The 18,392-nt window shown below is 32.1% G+C and overlaps 1 protein-coding gene across 1 annotated transcript in view; it reads left to right on the top strand.

The window, feature by feature from the left end:
- The first annotated feature begins 250 nt into the window (after window positions 1-250).
- Window positions 251-18,392, top strand: part of LOC107508521 (probable ubiquitin carboxyl-terminal hydrolase FAF-X) — a 29,670-nt gene continuing 11,528 nt past the window's right edge. The window contains exons 1-8 of the mRNA XM_036235745.1: window positions 251-995; window positions 6,251-6,338; window positions 7,656-7,998; window positions 8,934-9,029; window positions 9,502-9,713; window positions 10,762-11,002; window positions 11,325-11,474; window positions 12,031-12,151. Coding sequence (XP_036091638.1) covers window positions 968-995; window positions 6,251-6,338; window positions 7,656-7,998; window positions 8,934-9,029; window positions 9,502-9,713; window positions 10,762-11,002; window positions 11,325-11,474; window positions 12,031-12,151 — 1,279 coding nt within the window. The 5' untranslated portion in view covers window positions 251-967. The remainder of the gene's footprint in view (window positions 996-6,250; window positions 6,339-7,655; window positions 7,999-8,933; window positions 9,030-9,501; window positions 9,714-10,761; window positions 11,003-11,324; window positions 11,475-12,030; window positions 12,152-18,392) is intronic.

Here is an 18,392-nt window from a genome sequence, read left to right as displayed (position 1 = left end):
AAACGGTTGTCTTGATTTCTTAGAGGTTTGTCAAAACAGAGATAAAAAGATTTTAAAAGCAAACATGGGGGAGAACAGGTTGCAAAAGAGTTGAGATCTTTTCCGTGTGTGCACAATCTGGTTTAAAACAGCCTGGGTAGAAAACTGAGCAGGAGAATTGAAGAGTTCTTTTTTCATTGGCTTCCTCACTCCATAGGTATTGATCTTTCACCATCTCTGTTTCCTGCTACCTGAGGTTTAGATATGAAAGAACTGTTAAAATAATCTGTTAATATTGTTTGCTTGTGAAGAACATATTTTGATTGTGTTTGAGTTAACTATACATGCCTTTTGTCTAATTTATTTTTTGGTTGGTTGTACACACAGTATTATGTACTGTTCCAAGGCTAAAAATTTGATCACAAGTTTTAATACGATGTGAGAGTTGATTGTTTCTCTAAAAAGGATAAAAAGGAAGGAAACAGAGTATGTTTCTGCTAGTATCTGTGGGCATAACTGTCTGCAAACTGTGTTCCAGAATGAACCTCTCTGTAATGATTAATATTCTTGATCATTTAAACTTGTACATGTGCTTTGATACTATAGTTCTATAAATTAAATGGTTGAAATTGGAGAATACTGTATAAGAATTTTGGAATCAGTATTTTTTGAGGTTTTGTTTAGTCTCTTCAAATTGCTGATTTTGTTATTAAAAAGGAAGATATTGATCAGATTTTATTATGAATGTAAGATATGTTAAATCTTTAAAGCAGTGGCTAGAATTTCAGTCTCTAAACAGTCTCTTAGTTACAGCATTTACAGCAGTAATTTAACAGCAGTGTTCATTTGCCTAATTATACTGTTAAGTTCTTCTCGTTTTAGTCAAACTCAGCGAAGTCCCCATGCATTCTATCGTCATGTTTTAATCAATCAACTTCAGCATAATCATGCCTTAGTTACTTTGGTAGCAGAAAACCTGGCAGTTTACATGAATAGCATGCGACCATATGCTAGAGGTATGTATTATAAACTAACATTAACTATTGGGAATCACTTGGGCTTTCCTTTCCTGGTTTTTTCTTTTTGTCCTTAGGTTAATTGCCTCAGATATGACAATGTTTACTTTTAAAAGACTGAAAAATGGATGTGAATTAATTTGTAAATTGTATTCACTTATGGATCCACTTAGCCTCCCAAATCTTGTAAAGCAAAACTCTAGGCCTTAGTAAAGAGCTTTTTTACTAAGTGTTCTTTACTAAGTGCTCATGTGCCTACTTATCCTTGTTGAATTGTTTTTTTCCCAACTCTATCTGGGAACTCATATCATATATCTACTTTGTACCTGCAGTTGCTACTTTCTGGGTGTGTTAGTTGATTCATTTTAAACCTTTTTGTTGTTACTTTTAGCAGCTTTTCAGGAAAACTTGATTATAATTCCTTTGTTAATTTTGCCCAAGTCTATTTTTTAGTATATTACAGTTGTTTTAAGTAACCCTGAAATAATAGTTTCTATTGTTCAAATAATTTGTTAAAAATTTAGTAGATAGTGATTACCATTTGTCTTCTGGTTCTCAGAATATGAAATTGTTTAAACATATTGGGGATAATGTTTCATGTAGTTTTAACATAAATCTTTTTACCATTTGCTCTATGAAGAGCTCTTTTCTTGGTGCTTTAAAGATCAATTCCGAGATTATTTCTCCTTTGACAATTTTACCAGGATGTATCTGTGCATCTATACCTCCTTTATATTACACTAGATTTGTTGGACAAAATAAAATCCCAGGCACCCGTAGGCCCAATTTTGTGTATTGGAAAAAGGAAAAAAAAAAAAAAAACTTTCTGTTGTCTAATGTTGAAGTCAAGATTGAGCATAATGATGAACTGAAAATAGTATTTAGTAACAGGCTACATTAGGATATGTAGAATTCGGTGATATGTTTAAGATGTGTTGGCTAGAACAGTAGAATCTGCATGTGCTTATTATGCTTTAATGGTTGTGATGTGATGAATAATAAAGTGATCTTAAAAATTCCTGAGAGTTTGCTGACAAATAGTACCCATGTAAAAGTTACATTAATGTAATGGAAAATTAAACAACTATTTAGTACTTGTAAAGATTATAAAGACTTCTTACTCATGTCACATTTTACCCATTCATTCTGCTTCATTGTTCTGAAACACAATCTAAGCATCAGCTGCTGTAGTTGGTCCCGTTTCAGTTTTGCCGGTTAAGATCCACGGTTTCTTCATAGCAAAGTGTTAGGACAGGGAGGGCACTATACTCATGAAATTTGGTGGTTTATTTTTTCTAGCAGGAGCAGCTAAAATCAGTGAGATGGCTAAAAGTTTCTCTGTAGTTCTCATGAGTATTGTATTACCTCAAACTTTCTTGGTAACATAGACCACTGCTACATGCCACATTTCCCAAAAGTGGAGTCAGCTAGATAACTTAACGCCAGTGAAAACTTTTGTTTACTCCATTTTTATGTGATTTCTTCTGTGTTTTTAATGTCATTGTCAGTAATTGGAAACCAAATTACCAAGGCAACGATGTGAGACACATGTGCATTTCACCTTGCTAGGGTTCTCTCTTCCTTTTAATCAAAATGTATTTGTATGTTCCTTGCTTATCTTCATGATCACAAGAATGTCAATCTCTTTATAGTGTTTGTAAGAGTTTAGAAATACAAACACAGGCTTTATAGGTAAACTGCCTAGATTTAAAGCTTGGCTCTAACACTTGATAGCTGCGTATTTGGAGGTTACTTACACTGTGTATCGTTGATTTATATCTGGAAAATGAGGATAATAGTATGTCTCGGCTCTATAAATAAGTTAATATTTGCCAGAATGGAGTTAATAGTTGCTAGAATGATATCTGCACATAGCAAGCACTTGTATTATTAAGTTCCTCTGAATTTATAGATTTCATATTTGTTTACCTAAGTAACTTTCCTCTTCAGTATTTTTTATTTCAGACTAAAGCTGATATGTCAATTCATTTTTAAATAGAGGAACAAAATGAAGTTTCCTGCTGAACCTTTTAACATTAAATTACTAATGTGATATAAAACTATTACCAACATAAACATTCTATAAGAAGCATATTGCATCGATCACCTGAGTCATATGACAGAAAGTTGGTGGAAACACCTTAACTGTGTGACAAGATAATGTGAGGTTGTTGCAGTTCACAGATGTTTCCTCAGTTTTATTTTATTAGTATTATGCATTTGCCATGACTATATTATAATCTTTGGTGTTGAAAAAATTATTTCCCCAGTGGCATGGTCGCCTGATTACATATACCTCTGCTTTCCCAGTATCTTAGATAACAAAGTAACTTATTAAAATTTTTTCCAACTTTTATGCATGTTAAAGTTTTACTGACTGCTCCTTAGTGAATTTATGGACCAGTACTTCTGAATCATATATTTTTAAAACTTTCTAGTGTGCATCAACAAAGTGTAAAACACTTAGGTAGAGACCCTTTACACTGATTTATACTTGCGTTTTTATGTGTTCTTTTCTTTGGTATCCGGACAAAGTTTGTAGGACTTACACTATTTATTGTGCACATTGCAATTCATTTAAACCTGTGTGTGTGTGTGTTTTTAAGGACTGCTGTTGTTATGGCATCTGTCTGACTATTTTCAGAACCACTTGCTAAAAAATCACAGGTCTCTTTTACAAGTGTCATTCAATAATTGTGCAGTTTTAAGAGAATGCACATCCTGTGTTTGGTTCATTTACTAGCTTTACCTAATTTCCACATGGCAGCCGTGAAGTACTGCTAAATATTTGTGAGTTCTTGTACTTTAAAAAATATTTTTGACTCGTATTACTAATTTTGCTAAGCAGGTGGCTCTTTGGAGAAATGATTGACCTACAGCAGGGAAGTACAAAGTGAAACTTGAACATTTTTATGTCAGAAAGAGTTTTCGGAGAATCATATTGGCATGTAGCAAATGCATAGGAGTCGGCTCTCACTTGCTAAGTCTGTGAGTTTGAGCATCAAAACTATTAGACCATGGATCATAATCTTTTCAACATATAAGCACTTGGAGAAGAATAGATGGGGAAGAATGTTAACTGAAAATGTAGGAGGAAAAATACTAGATTATTAAATTAGCGTGAGAGAGAAATTAGGAGCACCAGAATCCTGACTTGGTGTCAGAATAACTTTTCAGTGGAAAAAGTTGGTGGAAACACCTTAACTAAGTGATCTAAGTTAACATTATTAATATTGAGACAAGCTGACATCATCACTTCTGATATCAATGTGAGAAATATATCGCATTAGATTTGTGGTATTTTTTGCAAAAAAAAAATCATAACCTGGGTTTAACTAGAGGAAACATGAAGCAAACTTGAATTGAATTACATTAGATAAGAAACTTTACTCATTAAACTGGTTAAGATAAATAACAGAGAAATAAGGACATTCCAGGTTAAAGAAAACAGCTACATGCAATGTGTGAGCCTACATTTGATTCTTGACTAGGAAAAAAGAAAGCATAAATGATATTAATGGGACAGTTAATGAGATTTGAATGTAAACTATGATGGATCACAATAGTCTTTTATTAATCTTAAACTCAGATAAGTGTGCTGTGGATATGTTCTTACTAGGAAATAAACTTGGTTTTAAGGAGTAAAGTGGCATATATTTTAGCTTCAGATGGTTCACAAAAGTAATACGTATGAAGAGATACTGATAAAAACAGATGAGCAAAATGTAATCAGTTGGTTTATTTGGATAAAGAATAGTTCCTTGTATTATTATTGCATTTTGTTTATAAGTTTGAAATCTTATCAAAAGTCAAAGTTGCACTGTGCTCCTCCCCACACCTGCAGGGGGAAAATTTTTTTGCCAAGTAAGCATACACACAGAAGGTTTTAGGTAAAAGGCTTTAATATTTAATAGATAAGAAATAGTTAAAGTGGCAGTCTAAAGTTTAGTCAGATGCTTTAAGATAAGTGCTCTGGAAAACCAGAAAACTTGTATGTAGTGGCAAATAATTTCTACAATTTTAAAGGCTTGACGTTTGGTGTAATTGATGACTTTCAAGGATATAAGCAATAAGATTTAAAACTGCTGGCAAATGCTCAGCATGTGGAAGTACAGAACAGTCAATAATATGTAGGCTCCCTTTTATTTTTTTAACCAAATCCACACCTAGATGCATGTTCCATTTAAATAGCAAGCCAAGATTTTACTTTTAATTTTTTGAAGTTTTTCTTGTATTAAAAAATCTTGCCATTTTAACGACTTGGGTTGCCTTTACCAATATCAAAAGAGGGTCTTACAATTAGAATTCTTTGGCATCATTTATACAAGTTCTCAGAGATCTATAGTTGAGAAATATTACTGCTTATTATTAAAGAGCATTATATAATTTCCAAATTAAAACATCAAAATTTTGAAATAAAAGTGTTTGATTTTTGAGTGATTGACAGCTTATGTTGAAGGTATTTATTTTCACTGTATTCTGTTCCACCTACCAGTCAATTCAGCCATTTCCAGGCAGAGGGCTGTATCTCATTTAAAAACATTTTTGTGACTTATTTTGCTTGATACTGAATGAACAGCCTTTTTTAAGACAAGTTTTTTACATTGTGAACCCATATTTTAGTTGAGTTTTACCTTTTTGAATGAATCATCACATACAAATCGTTATATACAAAACACTATACATGGTATTTTTAGGACAGTAAATATTTTTAATTTTTTTCTTTGCTTTTAAATTGACAAACAGAACTTTTCCACCAGCATATAAAGCTAATAAAGTAAGTCCAAAGTACTTACTAATTTTGTAATTTAATAAAGGATTTCCAGCCTAGGCTAATCCTAGTAATCATAATAGGAGGGTAGGTTTTTTTAAATATCTGACACATTTATAGTCTGGTAACGTGTGACTATTTTATCAAATGTAATAGCTTCTGTCACCCTAATTCTATGAATGCTCTCTGGATTTTTGTATGCTAAAATATTTTTTGATGAAATGACAAGTTTTAGTATAACATAAGGAAAAATAAAGGGGCAATTATGGACTCAGAAATTAATTCAGTATATGTGAAGAATGAAAGGGACAGGTTATGCTGAAAACTATTTTTGTTAGCACATTCAGCAGATTATATTTTCCTTAGTGTAAAAAGTACATTTTTGTGAATTGGATATATGTCAATAGCATTTATACAGGTTGTATATTAATGATAAGTGATTAGATATACATATACATAATGCATCATTTTTGTTGATTTGCAGACCATGAGGACTATGACCCACAAACTATGAGGCTTGGAAGTAGGTATAGTCATGTTCAAGAAGTCCAAGAACGGCTTAACTTCCTTAGGTTGGTTTTAAACAATTGGTGCTAATCTTTTTAAGGTACTCATGGGAATGCAGTGTTAATATTCTTCATCACTGTCTTACAGTTGGCCATTCCACTCAGCAGCTGAATACTTTCCCACATAGGAACCATTTTCAAAAGTTAATGTCATGTTTTCTCTGTCTTGATTTAAATGCTTTTTAATTACTGGCTAACTTATTTATTTAAGAAAATACATCTTCGAATGGAGTTTATGTTAGAAATAAAATTTTATTCTTTATACGTTTTCAAACAAAATGTATAAAGAATAAAAACAATCAATCAGCTAGGGAACAGTTTTCATTAAATGCTATCATGGGGAGAATGGAACAGGTGGTTGTGTGTTTTGGTTTTTTGTTTAGTCTAACAATGCCTGATAAAGGCAACCTAAGGTAGTGTAGTGAGTAACATTAGTTCACATGGGTAAAAGGAAAAATTGCCTGTCTTCTAAGAAAAAGATAAAAATAGTCTTAAGCTGAATTTTAGCTTTTAATGACATGTGTGTTTCTATGGATATATAATAGCTTAAATTATGAGGTATTTCTTAGAAATGTTGATATCGAATCAAAGGGAACAAAGCACATATGAATCATATGCTAAGATAAATGCCAAGACTGTCAGCTTTTCGTAAAATCTATTGCATTTATTATTTTCATATATATTCTTGGAGATTTTCTTTTTAGTTTATGTTGGATACTATTTCTGTAATGATTTATGGAGAAACATTTACATTGACATATAGTTTATTTTCTAATTCATTACATAGCTACGTTTAAGAATTTTATAATCTCTATTGATCTGATTATATTAGATCAACTTCAAATAAACATCATAAAATTTGATGACTAGAATTTTTCTCAAGTTGAAATGATGTAGTGTTCTTTAATTTTTTAACTGCCTCGATGTTTTTAATTTGAAGAAGCCCTTATTTTATAACAACATTCAGTTACCTGAAGTCACTAAATTTTACACCTCATTTTCTAGTGAAATCATGTATAAGCAGGGAGCTCAATCACATTCTGGTTTCAGAGGTTGAACTTCTTGAGAGAAAGGAAAAAACTTTAATATATAAGTGGAGTCGTCTAACAGAATTTCTCGAAATTTTATAGTTGCCCAGTGAATATATGCTTGTTAAATTAGTTAATACATGGTATTTATTTACTACCAGCTTTTGAAGGAATACCTTTTCACCTATAATTAAAATGTAACTGTAATAGATGTATTATTTCAGGCATATCAAAGTAAATTGTGTGAGGATAAAATTATAAATATCTAATTACTTATTTCTTAAAATTTTCCAAGATTTTTACTGAAGGATGGCCAGTTGTGGCTCTGTGCTCCTCAAGCAAAACAAATATGGAAATGCTTAGCAGAGAATGCAGTTTACCTCTGTGATCGTGAAGCCTGTTTTAAATGGTATTCCAAGTTAATGGGGGATGAACCAGACTTAGATCCTGACATTAATAAGGACTTCTTTGAAAGTAATGTGCTTCAACTTGATCCTTCCCTGTTAACTGAAAATGGAATGAAATGTTTTGAACGATTCTTCAAAGCTGTTAATTGCCGAGAAGGGAAACTAGTAGCAAAAAGAAGATCCTATATGATGGACGATTTGGAACTGATAGGATTAGACTACCTTTGGAAGGTGAGTGAGAAGTAGAAACTCTTGTTTACAAACATTGTATGTGGGGTGGGTTAAAAACAAAACAAAACAAAACAAATCCAAAAACCATTAAGGAGTCATAAATTTGCCTGTATGTGTTGATCCTGCCCTGATGCTTATCCTGGGAAACTAGGGGGAATGATTGCTCATCTCTAGCTTCTTGTTATATAACTGCTATTTGCCAGTAGCTCTGGTTTTTTGTTTGTTTGCTTTTTTCACCTTCTGCCACCAGTGTTCCAGTTGTACTTTAAAAATTCTAAGTGCACTAACCATTGTCTGCCTGTACGTTATTGTCTTCCGTGCTTACGTTAGATCTAGCGGTTTATTGTAAATTTAAAGCCAAAATGAGTAATAGAAGAGGAGTGAATTTTATATCTTTATTGACACTTTAGTTTCTGATATATTTAAGTACTTGGAGAGTAAAATGCTATATTCTTTTCAGGGCTAATGTTTCTATTTTGATAAAGTAAATTCTTATTTTTAGAAATCGAATCTATTATATATTGTTTCAGCTTATGTTGTATTTTAGATGTGGACGTTGTTTTTTGTTTTTTTGTTTGTTTGTTTTGCATGCCACATTTTAGGTAGACTAAAATGTTTGACATGGTCTTTTATTAAAACTAGTGTTTTCAAGCATTTTTAAACAGCAGTAACTCCTTTAAGTAAAAAAGTGTACAATGCTAGTTCATGTAAGAAATGAAAGTCTCCTTTTCTCTGCTCAATCTCTCCTTAATCCTTTTATTTTCCCTCCCCAAACCTCTTCCAGTGTCAGCCCTGAAAGACCTTTAAAGCTCTAGGATTCTAAACATATTTTGAAAATCACTGATTTACTTAGGTAATTTGATAGAGATGTGCAGAAATTGTGCCAAATTAAAATATATCTTGAATATTACTTACATTATGATTTTGGGGTCTAGGTGGTGATTCAAAGTAATGATGACATTGCCAACAGAGCTATAGATCTCCTTAAAGAGATATACACAAACCTGGGCCCCAGGTTGCAGGTTAATCAGGTAAGGATCAAACTACATGAAAACTTCTATAATAATTACATTGAAAGTAATCTTCAGGAGAATCTTTTAAAACTTATGATTAATTGAAGAACTAGAAATTTAACTCTTGTCAGATAATATTTAAGTATTTAATCCACATTTGTTCCTTACAAAATGATAACTCAATGAATATTGCCTTAATAGTTACCCTTAGAAGGTTAGGATTACTTTGAATATGATTACTTTTTTTATGTTGGGAAAACCAAGAATTTGACTTACTATGACACTCAGTCCAGAAGGTTGTTTTTAAAAATAAATTATTTACGCTTGCTTATTTTCTTAATATCAGGTCTTATGTTTTATTACTGGTTAAATATAATATGATTAAGAGTTACCTTTAAGTTGTAGTTTTACTGTCTGTAATTGGATTAATATCATAGTTAATTTTTAGATTTCAAAACAAATTGAGCTATATTTATTTGGCTTGTTATAGGCGGTTATTCATGAAGACTTCATTCAGTCTTGCTTTGATCGTTTAAAAGTCTCATATGATACATTATATGTTTTGGATGGTGACAATGACAGTGTTAATTGTGCAAGACAGGAAGCCATTCGAATGGTTCGAGTATTAACTGTTTTAAGGGAGTACATAAATGAATGTGACAGTGATTACCATGAAGAAAGAACGATTCTACCTATGTCAAGGTTGGTAAGAAATTGCCTTAAAAGTATCCAATTGCAATTTTTAATTTTTTTAGCCTGTTAATTAGGAAAGTAATAATATTACTTTCCTAAGGTAAAAGTTAAAAGGACAGTAAAGAAATCTTTACTTCTGCATTCAGCATACTGTCTTTTAAAAAAATACTTATTACAAATGATTGTTTTAACAGAAAGTTTTGAAATGTATTTTGGAGAGGCATTCTCACTAAGTTTCTCTTTTTTCTTTTATTGTTACAAGCAGTTATCACCCATTAAGTATAGCACTGGTATTCTGTAGTTGACATGTTTTTATTTTGATATTATTCTTTCACATTGTTAAAAATAAAATTCTTAAAAGCTGCTTAGGCAGCAGACATGGAAGAATATTTTTAAATAGTCCTTGCTTAAAATTCCTTTAAATTCAGAAAGTATTATAAGGTAAATAATTTGCTAAATTGTACTTTAGAATAATCATAATTATGTGATTCTGTATTGTGTGGTATAAATCATAATCATAAATTAAGTAAATAATTATTTTGTAATTGTTAAATGACATTTCTAGTTTGGGGAATGTTTATAGAATACCACAGGTATATAAAATAAATTGCACGTTAAAATGATTTTTATTTTTACATCTTACATGTGAGAGGAGAATATACCAAGAGAAATATTTTTGAATTTTGTTTTTAAGAATTTTTACAAATTTTTACTTTCAAGCTAGAGCTCATTTCTTCCACATTTAAAAACAACTTTAGTGAATTGAGATTTTTGTAGCTTAAAATTAACACATATTACTCATCTCTTATAAATTATCATAAATGCAAGTCTTTTGTTCTACAGTCTTGGAGACAAAGATGAACAGCTACGGAATTTAATTATGTGTGTTTCCAAGATTAATTATGGTGTTTATAGTTTAGAAAATAATTTGCAATAGCCTAAAATCAAAATAAGTTGAATTCTTAATTAAAAAAAAAAATTAAATTCTCTGCTATATGTTCTTGATAATTGCTAAATTTCATTGTGTATTTTTTTCTTGTTTTTAATTTTTTTTCAGAGCATTTCGTGGTAAACACCTCTCTCTTATAGTTCGATTTCCAAACCATGGTAGACAGGTTGATGACTTGGACATATGGTCTCATACAAATGATACAGTTGGCTCCGTACGACGATGTATTATCAGTCGTATAAAAGCAAATGTGGCCCACACAAAAATTGAACTGTTTGTGGGTGGTGAGCTTATAGACTCTGAAGATGATAGAAAGCTAATTGGACAATTAAACTTAAAAGATAAATCAGTAAGTACATGTAATTTTCAAATAGCCCCCCAAATATTAAAGATGGAGGTTATTTTTTATTTATTCAGTGCTTATTGAGCATCTATTTTGTTCAGTCTTCTGTGTTAGATGTTTGGGTTATAGCCCTGAATAAGACAGATACCGTGACACTAGTACAGTGTAGGAAATAAACTACCCAGTGGTTATATTAAATTGTACTTTTAAAGATTATTTCTAAAGTTAAAACACAAAACATTTTTTAGCCTTTTGCTATGTCTGGTTGCTGTTCTAGTTGGAAATATTTTCCCTTGTCTTTGCTACTAATAAATACTTTCACCTGCAGGTAATTACGGCCAAACTTACACAAGTAAGTTCCAATATGCCTTCAAGCCCTGATAGTTCTTCTGATTCCTCAGCTGGGTCTCCTGGAAACCATTGTAATCACTATAGTCATGGTCCCAATCCAGAAGTGGAATGTTGTTTGCCTGGAGTGGTAAGTAGCTGCTACACAGAAGACATTACACTCTTCTTTGGGAATACCAAAAAATGTGTAAAGTGTTTTTTGTTGTTGTTGTTGCTTTTTTTTTGTTTGTTTGTTTTGTTTTTGTTTTTTTGAGGAATTTACTCATTTCATGACTGGGGAAAATGTCAAATAAATATATAGTTAACTATTAATTTTTGGATGTATTCACATTTGTTGGGATTTAAAATAAAAATTTCCGTAGGTTTAATATTGTGTTTGCATAGAATTAATCTATTAACAAATTATAGTATTATTAAATATACACCTCTAGAAAAATACTATTACATATTATCAGCCTTTCCTTTGAAACTAGAAATATGTAATCTGCTATCTTTCTCATATATTTCTCATGTCTAATTAAAGAAAAGATAGGGTTAGCAGACCATTTCAGGTCATGAAAATGGCATCTGCAAATGTTCTAATTGACAAGTAGAAAAGTTATTTAGGAAGAGTGAGTAGGTTAATTTGAATAAAAAGTGTTTTTGTCATAATTCATAGATAAATGTTTTTGTATTCTGTATTTCAGATAATGTCACTGCATCCTAGATACATCTCTTTCCTTTGGCAAGTTGCAGACTTGGGTAGCAATCTGAATATGCCACCTCTTAGAGATGGAGCAAGAGTACTTATGAAACTTATGCCACCAGGTAAGAATATTGCATGCCTTTTTTAAAATATCACCTGACATATTTTTTTTATGCCATATTTACATATTATATACAGACTTAGTTTACTTAAGTGAAAATTTATTCTTATATACTCACATCCTTTTCTGATCATCTCACAACTTTTGATTAAATCTATTACGTTTTTAGGAGTACATAAATCTTATGGAAATACAGTACTTAATAACATGTTAACGTTTTTTAAAGGTGATAGGAATATGTTATAGTATCATACATTACCCATACATGTATATACTAGATTTTTAAATTTCCCCCTTTCATTTGCTTAGTTTTCTAAGGAATTAATAAATTTTCCACATTTCCAGTAATTTCTTAAAACAGTTTTCCACATGGTCATGTGGGTGACATTTTCTCAGATATTTTCTTCTGCACCTGTCTGGTGTTCTCTTTAATACAATTATTGTTCTTGAGCTTCTTTACACAAGTTTCATATGGTGGAATGTCTTGTACTGCATTGTCTTGGGAATTCTTAAGTCAGCCCTCATTTTGCTGAAGCATGTTCTAAAATGGATATAAGAAGCAGGCTTTTTTTTTTCCCCCTTTGAGACTACAGATCTGAACACAATGAAACACTCACTTGCAGTAGTGCATCGTCTGTTTTGTTTTTGTTTTTTATTTGCAGTAGTTTTAGTATAAAATTGAAAGTTGAAAATTTTTTCCATTATAATTCCCATGGCATTATTGGCTGGTGGGAATATTGAAGTCATTTGTATGTTTACTTTCTTTCTTTCTGGGAGCTTTTCTTTTTTTAACCCTCGAGTTCTTAAATCTTAGATACATTTGGGCAGATGTTTTGTTTGTTTGTGTTTTCTTTGGTACGGGATACTCAGTGTACCCTGTCAGTCACATATTAGTTAATTGCTTCATGAATAAAAGATTTGTTTTTTTCTTTCATCACAGTTTTCTCTTTGTCCTTTTGGAAATGTGTTATGATTTAGAATGTGCAGATGGATTTTCGTTCTCCTTCTTGCCATTTTGCCTTTTTCTCTTTTCATCTTTTTAGACAGTTTTATAGGTATAATTCTTTCACTGCCTTTTTTACCTTTGTTATTTTACATTTTTATGATCTTTTTTGTTCTATGCATGTAGTTGTTTTTACTTTATAAATTTTACAATGTTTCTGCTATATTTGTTTTGTTCCCCTAAACCTCATGTTCTGCAAAACTATATTTGTGTTATTGTTTCTGAAATACTCAAAAAATTACAGAAAAGTAGAAAGTACAGTACAAAGAACATTTCTTCCTTCAACCAAATGAGAATAATTTGTTTGATGTCCTCTCATCTCCCGAAATGATAATGTGTGTTTTCTGCAAAATTGTATGTCCTCTTTGGAGAAGTATCTGTTCAGACATTCTCCCATATAACAATTTAAATATCTAAACCAGAAAAATTAATATCGACATATTTCTGTTACCTAATTGACTTCAGTCAAGTTTCATCTCTATTCTTTTATTATTATTACTTTGAATTTTTTTCAATTAGTTTCAGGTATACAGTACATTGGTTAGACATCTACATAGCTCATAAAACGATCCCCCCAATTGCTCCCTCCCTCCCTTGGCCCTCCACCTGGCCAGCGTATTACTGCTGACTGCATTCCCTCTGCCGTGCTCCCCACCCCCGTGACCACCCATCAGCTCCTGATTCGTACTTCTTTAACCCTTCACCCCATTCTTCCAGCCCCCATATCTCTTCCCTCTGTCTGTCACCAAATTGTACACTATTTTTGTAAGTCAGTTTATGATTAGTTCTTTTCTGTTCCTTAGATTCCGCATATAAGGGAAATCATACGGTATTTATCTTTGTATGACTTATTTCACTCAACATAATAACCTTTAGGTCCATCCAGGTTGTAGGATTTTATTTTTTAAACGTCTGAGTAATGTATATATGAACCGTCATTTCTTTTTCCAGTCATCTGTTGATGGGCCTTTGGGTTCCTTCCACATCTTGGCCATTGTAAATTGTGCTGCCATGAATATTGGAGTGCATAGATCTTTTTGAATTATTGTTTTGCTGGTTTCCTTTGGATAAATACCCAGAAGTGCAATTGCTGGGCCAAAAGGTATATCCACTTTTAGTTTTTTGAGAAACCTCCATACTGTTTTCCATAGAGTCTGTACCAATTTACAGTCCCACCAACAATTTATGAGGGTTCCCTTTTCTCTGCATTCTCACCAACACTTGCTGTTTTTTGATTTATTGATGATAGCCATTCTGATAGGTGTGAGGTGATTTCTCATTGTGATTTTAATTTGCATTTCTCTGACGGTTAGCGACCTTGAGCATCTTTTCGCATGTCCGTTAGCCATCTGTATGTCCTCTTTGGAGAAGTATCTGTTCAGGTCTTCTGCCCATTTTTTAAATTGGATTTATTGTTGTTGTTTTTGTTTTGTTGCTGAGTTCTTTATATATTTTGGATATTAACCACTTATCAGATGTATCATAAGTGAATATCTTCTCTTATCGTCAGTGGTTTTGTTGGTTTCCTTTGCTGTGCAAAAACATTTTCGTTTGATGTAGTCCCATTTTTTGTTTGTTTGTTTGTTTTCTTTGCCCAAGAGGATATATCCAAAACAAAATTACTGTTAGCAGTATCAAAGAGTTTACTGCTTATGTTTCCTTCTAGAAGTTTTCTGGTTTCAGGTCTTACATTTAACTCTAATCCATTTTGAGTCTCTTCTTGTATTTGGTCTAAGAAGATAATCTAGCGTGGTTTTTTTGGTTTGTTTTTTATTTTTGCATATATCTGTCCAGTTTTCCTTACACCATTAATTGAAGAGACTGTCTTTTATACCACTGTATATTCTTACCTCCTTCGACATATATTAAGTGACTATATAGACGTGGATTTATTTCTGGGCCTCTATTCTGTTCCATTGAGCAATGTATCTTTTTTTATGCCAATACCATGCTGTTTTGATTACTGTAGCCTTGTAATATACTTTGATAACAGATATTTATACCTCCTACTTTTTTCTTCTTTCTCAAGATTGGTGTAGCTTTTCAGGTTTTATGGCTTCATATAAATTTTAGGATTATTTGATTTAGCTTCTGAAAAATGCCATTGATATTTTGATAGGGATTTTACTGAACCTATAGATTCTTTTGGGTAGTATGCACATTTTAATGATGTTGATTTCTTTGTGCCAGTGAACACGTTATATGCTTCCATTTGTATCTTCTTCAGTTTCTTTTTTCAATGGCTTATGATTTTCTGAAAACAGGTCTTCTGCTTTCTTGGTTAATGTGATTTCCAGGTATTTTATAGTTTTCAGTGCAGTTGTTACTGGGATTGTTTTCTTAATTTCCCTTTGAAAACTCATCATTGGTGCATAAAAATGCCACTGACTTCCGAATATTTATTTTGCAAACTGCTACATTCATTGATCAGTTCTAACAGTTTTTCTTGTGTTTTTTTTAGGGTTTTCCCTATCATGTAATTGGCAAATAATGAGAGTTTTACTTCTTTCCAATTCGGATGCCTTTTATTTCTTTCTTGTCTTGTTGCTGTGGCTAAAACTTCCAATACAGTGTTGAAGAAGACTGGTGAAAGTGGGCATCCTTGTCTTGTTCCTGATCTTAAGGAAAACGCTTTTAGTCTTTCCCCATTGAATATGATGTTAGCTGTAGGTTTGTCATGTATGACCTTTATTATGTTGAGGTATGTTCCCACTTTGCTGAGAATTTTTGTGATAAATGGGTGCTGGATTCTGTCAAATGCTTTTTCTGGATCAATTGACATGATCATATGGTTTTTATTTTGATTTGTTAATGTGGTGTATCACATTAATTGATTTGTGGATATTATACCAACCTGCACCCCAGGAATAAATCCAACTTGATCATGGTGTATGATATTTTTAATGTGTTCTTGAATTCGGTTTGCTAATATTTTGATAAGGATTTTTGCTTCAATGTTCATGAGAGATACCTGCCTGTAGTTTTCTTTTTTCTTTTTGTAATATCTTTGTCCGGTTTTGGAATCAAGGTAATGATGGCCTCATAAAAGGAGTTAGGGAGCCTTCCTTCTTGAATTTTTTGGAATAGTTTGAAAAGGATAGGTGATAATTCTTTGAATGTTTAATAAAAATTCACCTATGAAGCCATCTGGTCCAGGACTTTTGTTCTGGGGGCGGTTTTGGATTACTGATTCATTTTCATTGGTGGTAATCTGTTGGTTCAGATTTTCTATTTCTTCTTGACTCAGTCTTGGGAGATTGCATATTTCTAGGAATGTGTCCATTTTTTTCCAGATTGTACGATTTGCTGGTGTGTAATTGCTTGTAGTATTTTCTTATGATCCATTGTATTTCTGTGGAGTCTGTGGTTATTTCTTCTCTTTCATTTCTGATTTTATTTATTTGAGTCCTCTTTTTTTCTTTGATGAGTCTGGCTAAGGATCTGTCAATTTTGTTTATCCTTTCAAAGAACCAGCTCTTGGTTTCATTAACCTTTTGTATTGTTTTTCTAGACCCTATTTCATTTATTTTCTCTCTGATCTTTATTATTTTCTTCCTTTTATTCACTTTGGGCTTTGTTTGCTATTCTTTTTCTAGTTCTTTTCATTGTAAGGTTAGATTGTTTATTTAAGCTTTTTCTTGTTTCTTGAGGTAGGCCTTTATTGCTATGAATTTCTCTCCTAGGACCGCTTTCACGATGCCTCATAAATTTGGAGTCATTGTGTTTTCATTTTCACTTGTCTGTAGGTATCTTTTGATTGTCTTCCTTGATCTCATTAATAATCCATTCATTGTTTAGTAACATGTTTTTTAGCATCCATGTGTTTGTGTGTTTTCCAGTTTTTCTTGTAGTTGATACCTACTTTCATACCACTGTGATCGGAGAAGACAGTTGATATGATTTCAGTCTTCTTAAGTTTGTTGAGACTTGATTTGAATCCTAACATGTGGTCTGTCATTGCAAATGTTCCTTGTGCATTTGAGAAGAATATGTATTTTGCTGCTTTGGGGTAAAATGCTCTGACAATATCTATTAAGTCCATTGGTTCTAGTGTATTTTTTAGGTTTATTGTTTCCTTGTTGATTCTCTGCTTAGAAGATCTGTCCGTTGGTGTCAATGGGGTATTAAAGTCTCCTACTATGAGTATATTACCCTTTATTTATGTCAGTAATTGCTTTATGTCTGTAGGTTCTATGTTGGATGCATATATGTGTACTAGGGTTTACTAGGGTTATGTCCTTTTTTTAATTGATTCTTTCATGTAATGCCCTTTTTGGTCTCTTATGATAGCTTTTGTTTTAAAGTCCCTTCTATCTGATATAAATATTGCTACCCTGGCTTTATTTGGATTTCCATTTGCATGAAATTTTTTTTTCTATCCTTTTACTTTCAGTCTGTGAGTGTTGTTTGATCTGAATTGGGCCTCTATCAGACAGCATATGCATAAATCTTGTTTTCTTACACATTTGGTTACCCTGTGTTTTTTGATTGGAGCATTTAATTAGTTTACATTTAAAATGATTACTGATAAGTACATTGCTACCGCCATTTTATTTGTATTTAACATTTATTTTTTTATTTTTTTATTTATTTATTTTATTTTTTACAGAAGACCCTTTAAGATTTCTTGTAACGCTGGCTTCTTGGTGATGAAGTCCTTAAGCTTTTTCCTGTCTAGAAAGCTCTATATCTCACCTTCCATTTGAATCGAGAGCCTTGCTGGGTAGAGTATTCATGTTTGTAGATTCTTGATTTTCATAACTTCGAATATTTCATGACAGTCACTTCTGGCATGCAAAGGTTCCATCGAGAAGTCAGCAGACATTCTTATGGGGGTACCCTTTTAAGTAATTAGGTTCCTTTCTCTTGCTGCTTTTAAGATTCTCTCTTTTTCTTTGACCTTTGGCATTTTAATTATGATATGTTTTGGTGTACGTCTGTTTAAATTCCTCTTGTTTGGGACCCTCTGTGCTTCCTGAACTTGTATGTCTAATTCCTTTGCCAGGTTAGAATAGTTTTCTGTCATTATTTCTTCAAATAGATTCTCAATTCCTTGCTTGCCCTCTTCCTCTTCAGGTACTCCTGTGATCCAGATATTTTTACACTTCATGTTGTCCCAGAGGTCTCTTAAACTATCCTCATTTTTAAAATTCTTTTTTCTTTTTGTTGTTCTGATTGATTGGATCTATTCTTCTACTTTGTCTTTCAATTTGCTGATTCAGTCTCCTACTTCAGCGAA

This window comes from Rousettus aegyptiacus, unplaced genomic scaffold (genome assembly GCF_014176215.1).
Source record: "Rousettus aegyptiacus isolate mRouAeg1 unplaced genomic scaffold, mRouAeg1.p scaffold_m13_p_19, whole genome shotgun sequence".
Taxonomy (NCBI): Eukaryota; Metazoa; Chordata; class Mammalia; order Chiroptera; family Pteropodidae; genus Rousettus; species Rousettus aegyptiacus.
Note: the sequence above shows the minus strand (reverse complement) of the source record. Positions and strands in the feature narration are given on the sequence as shown.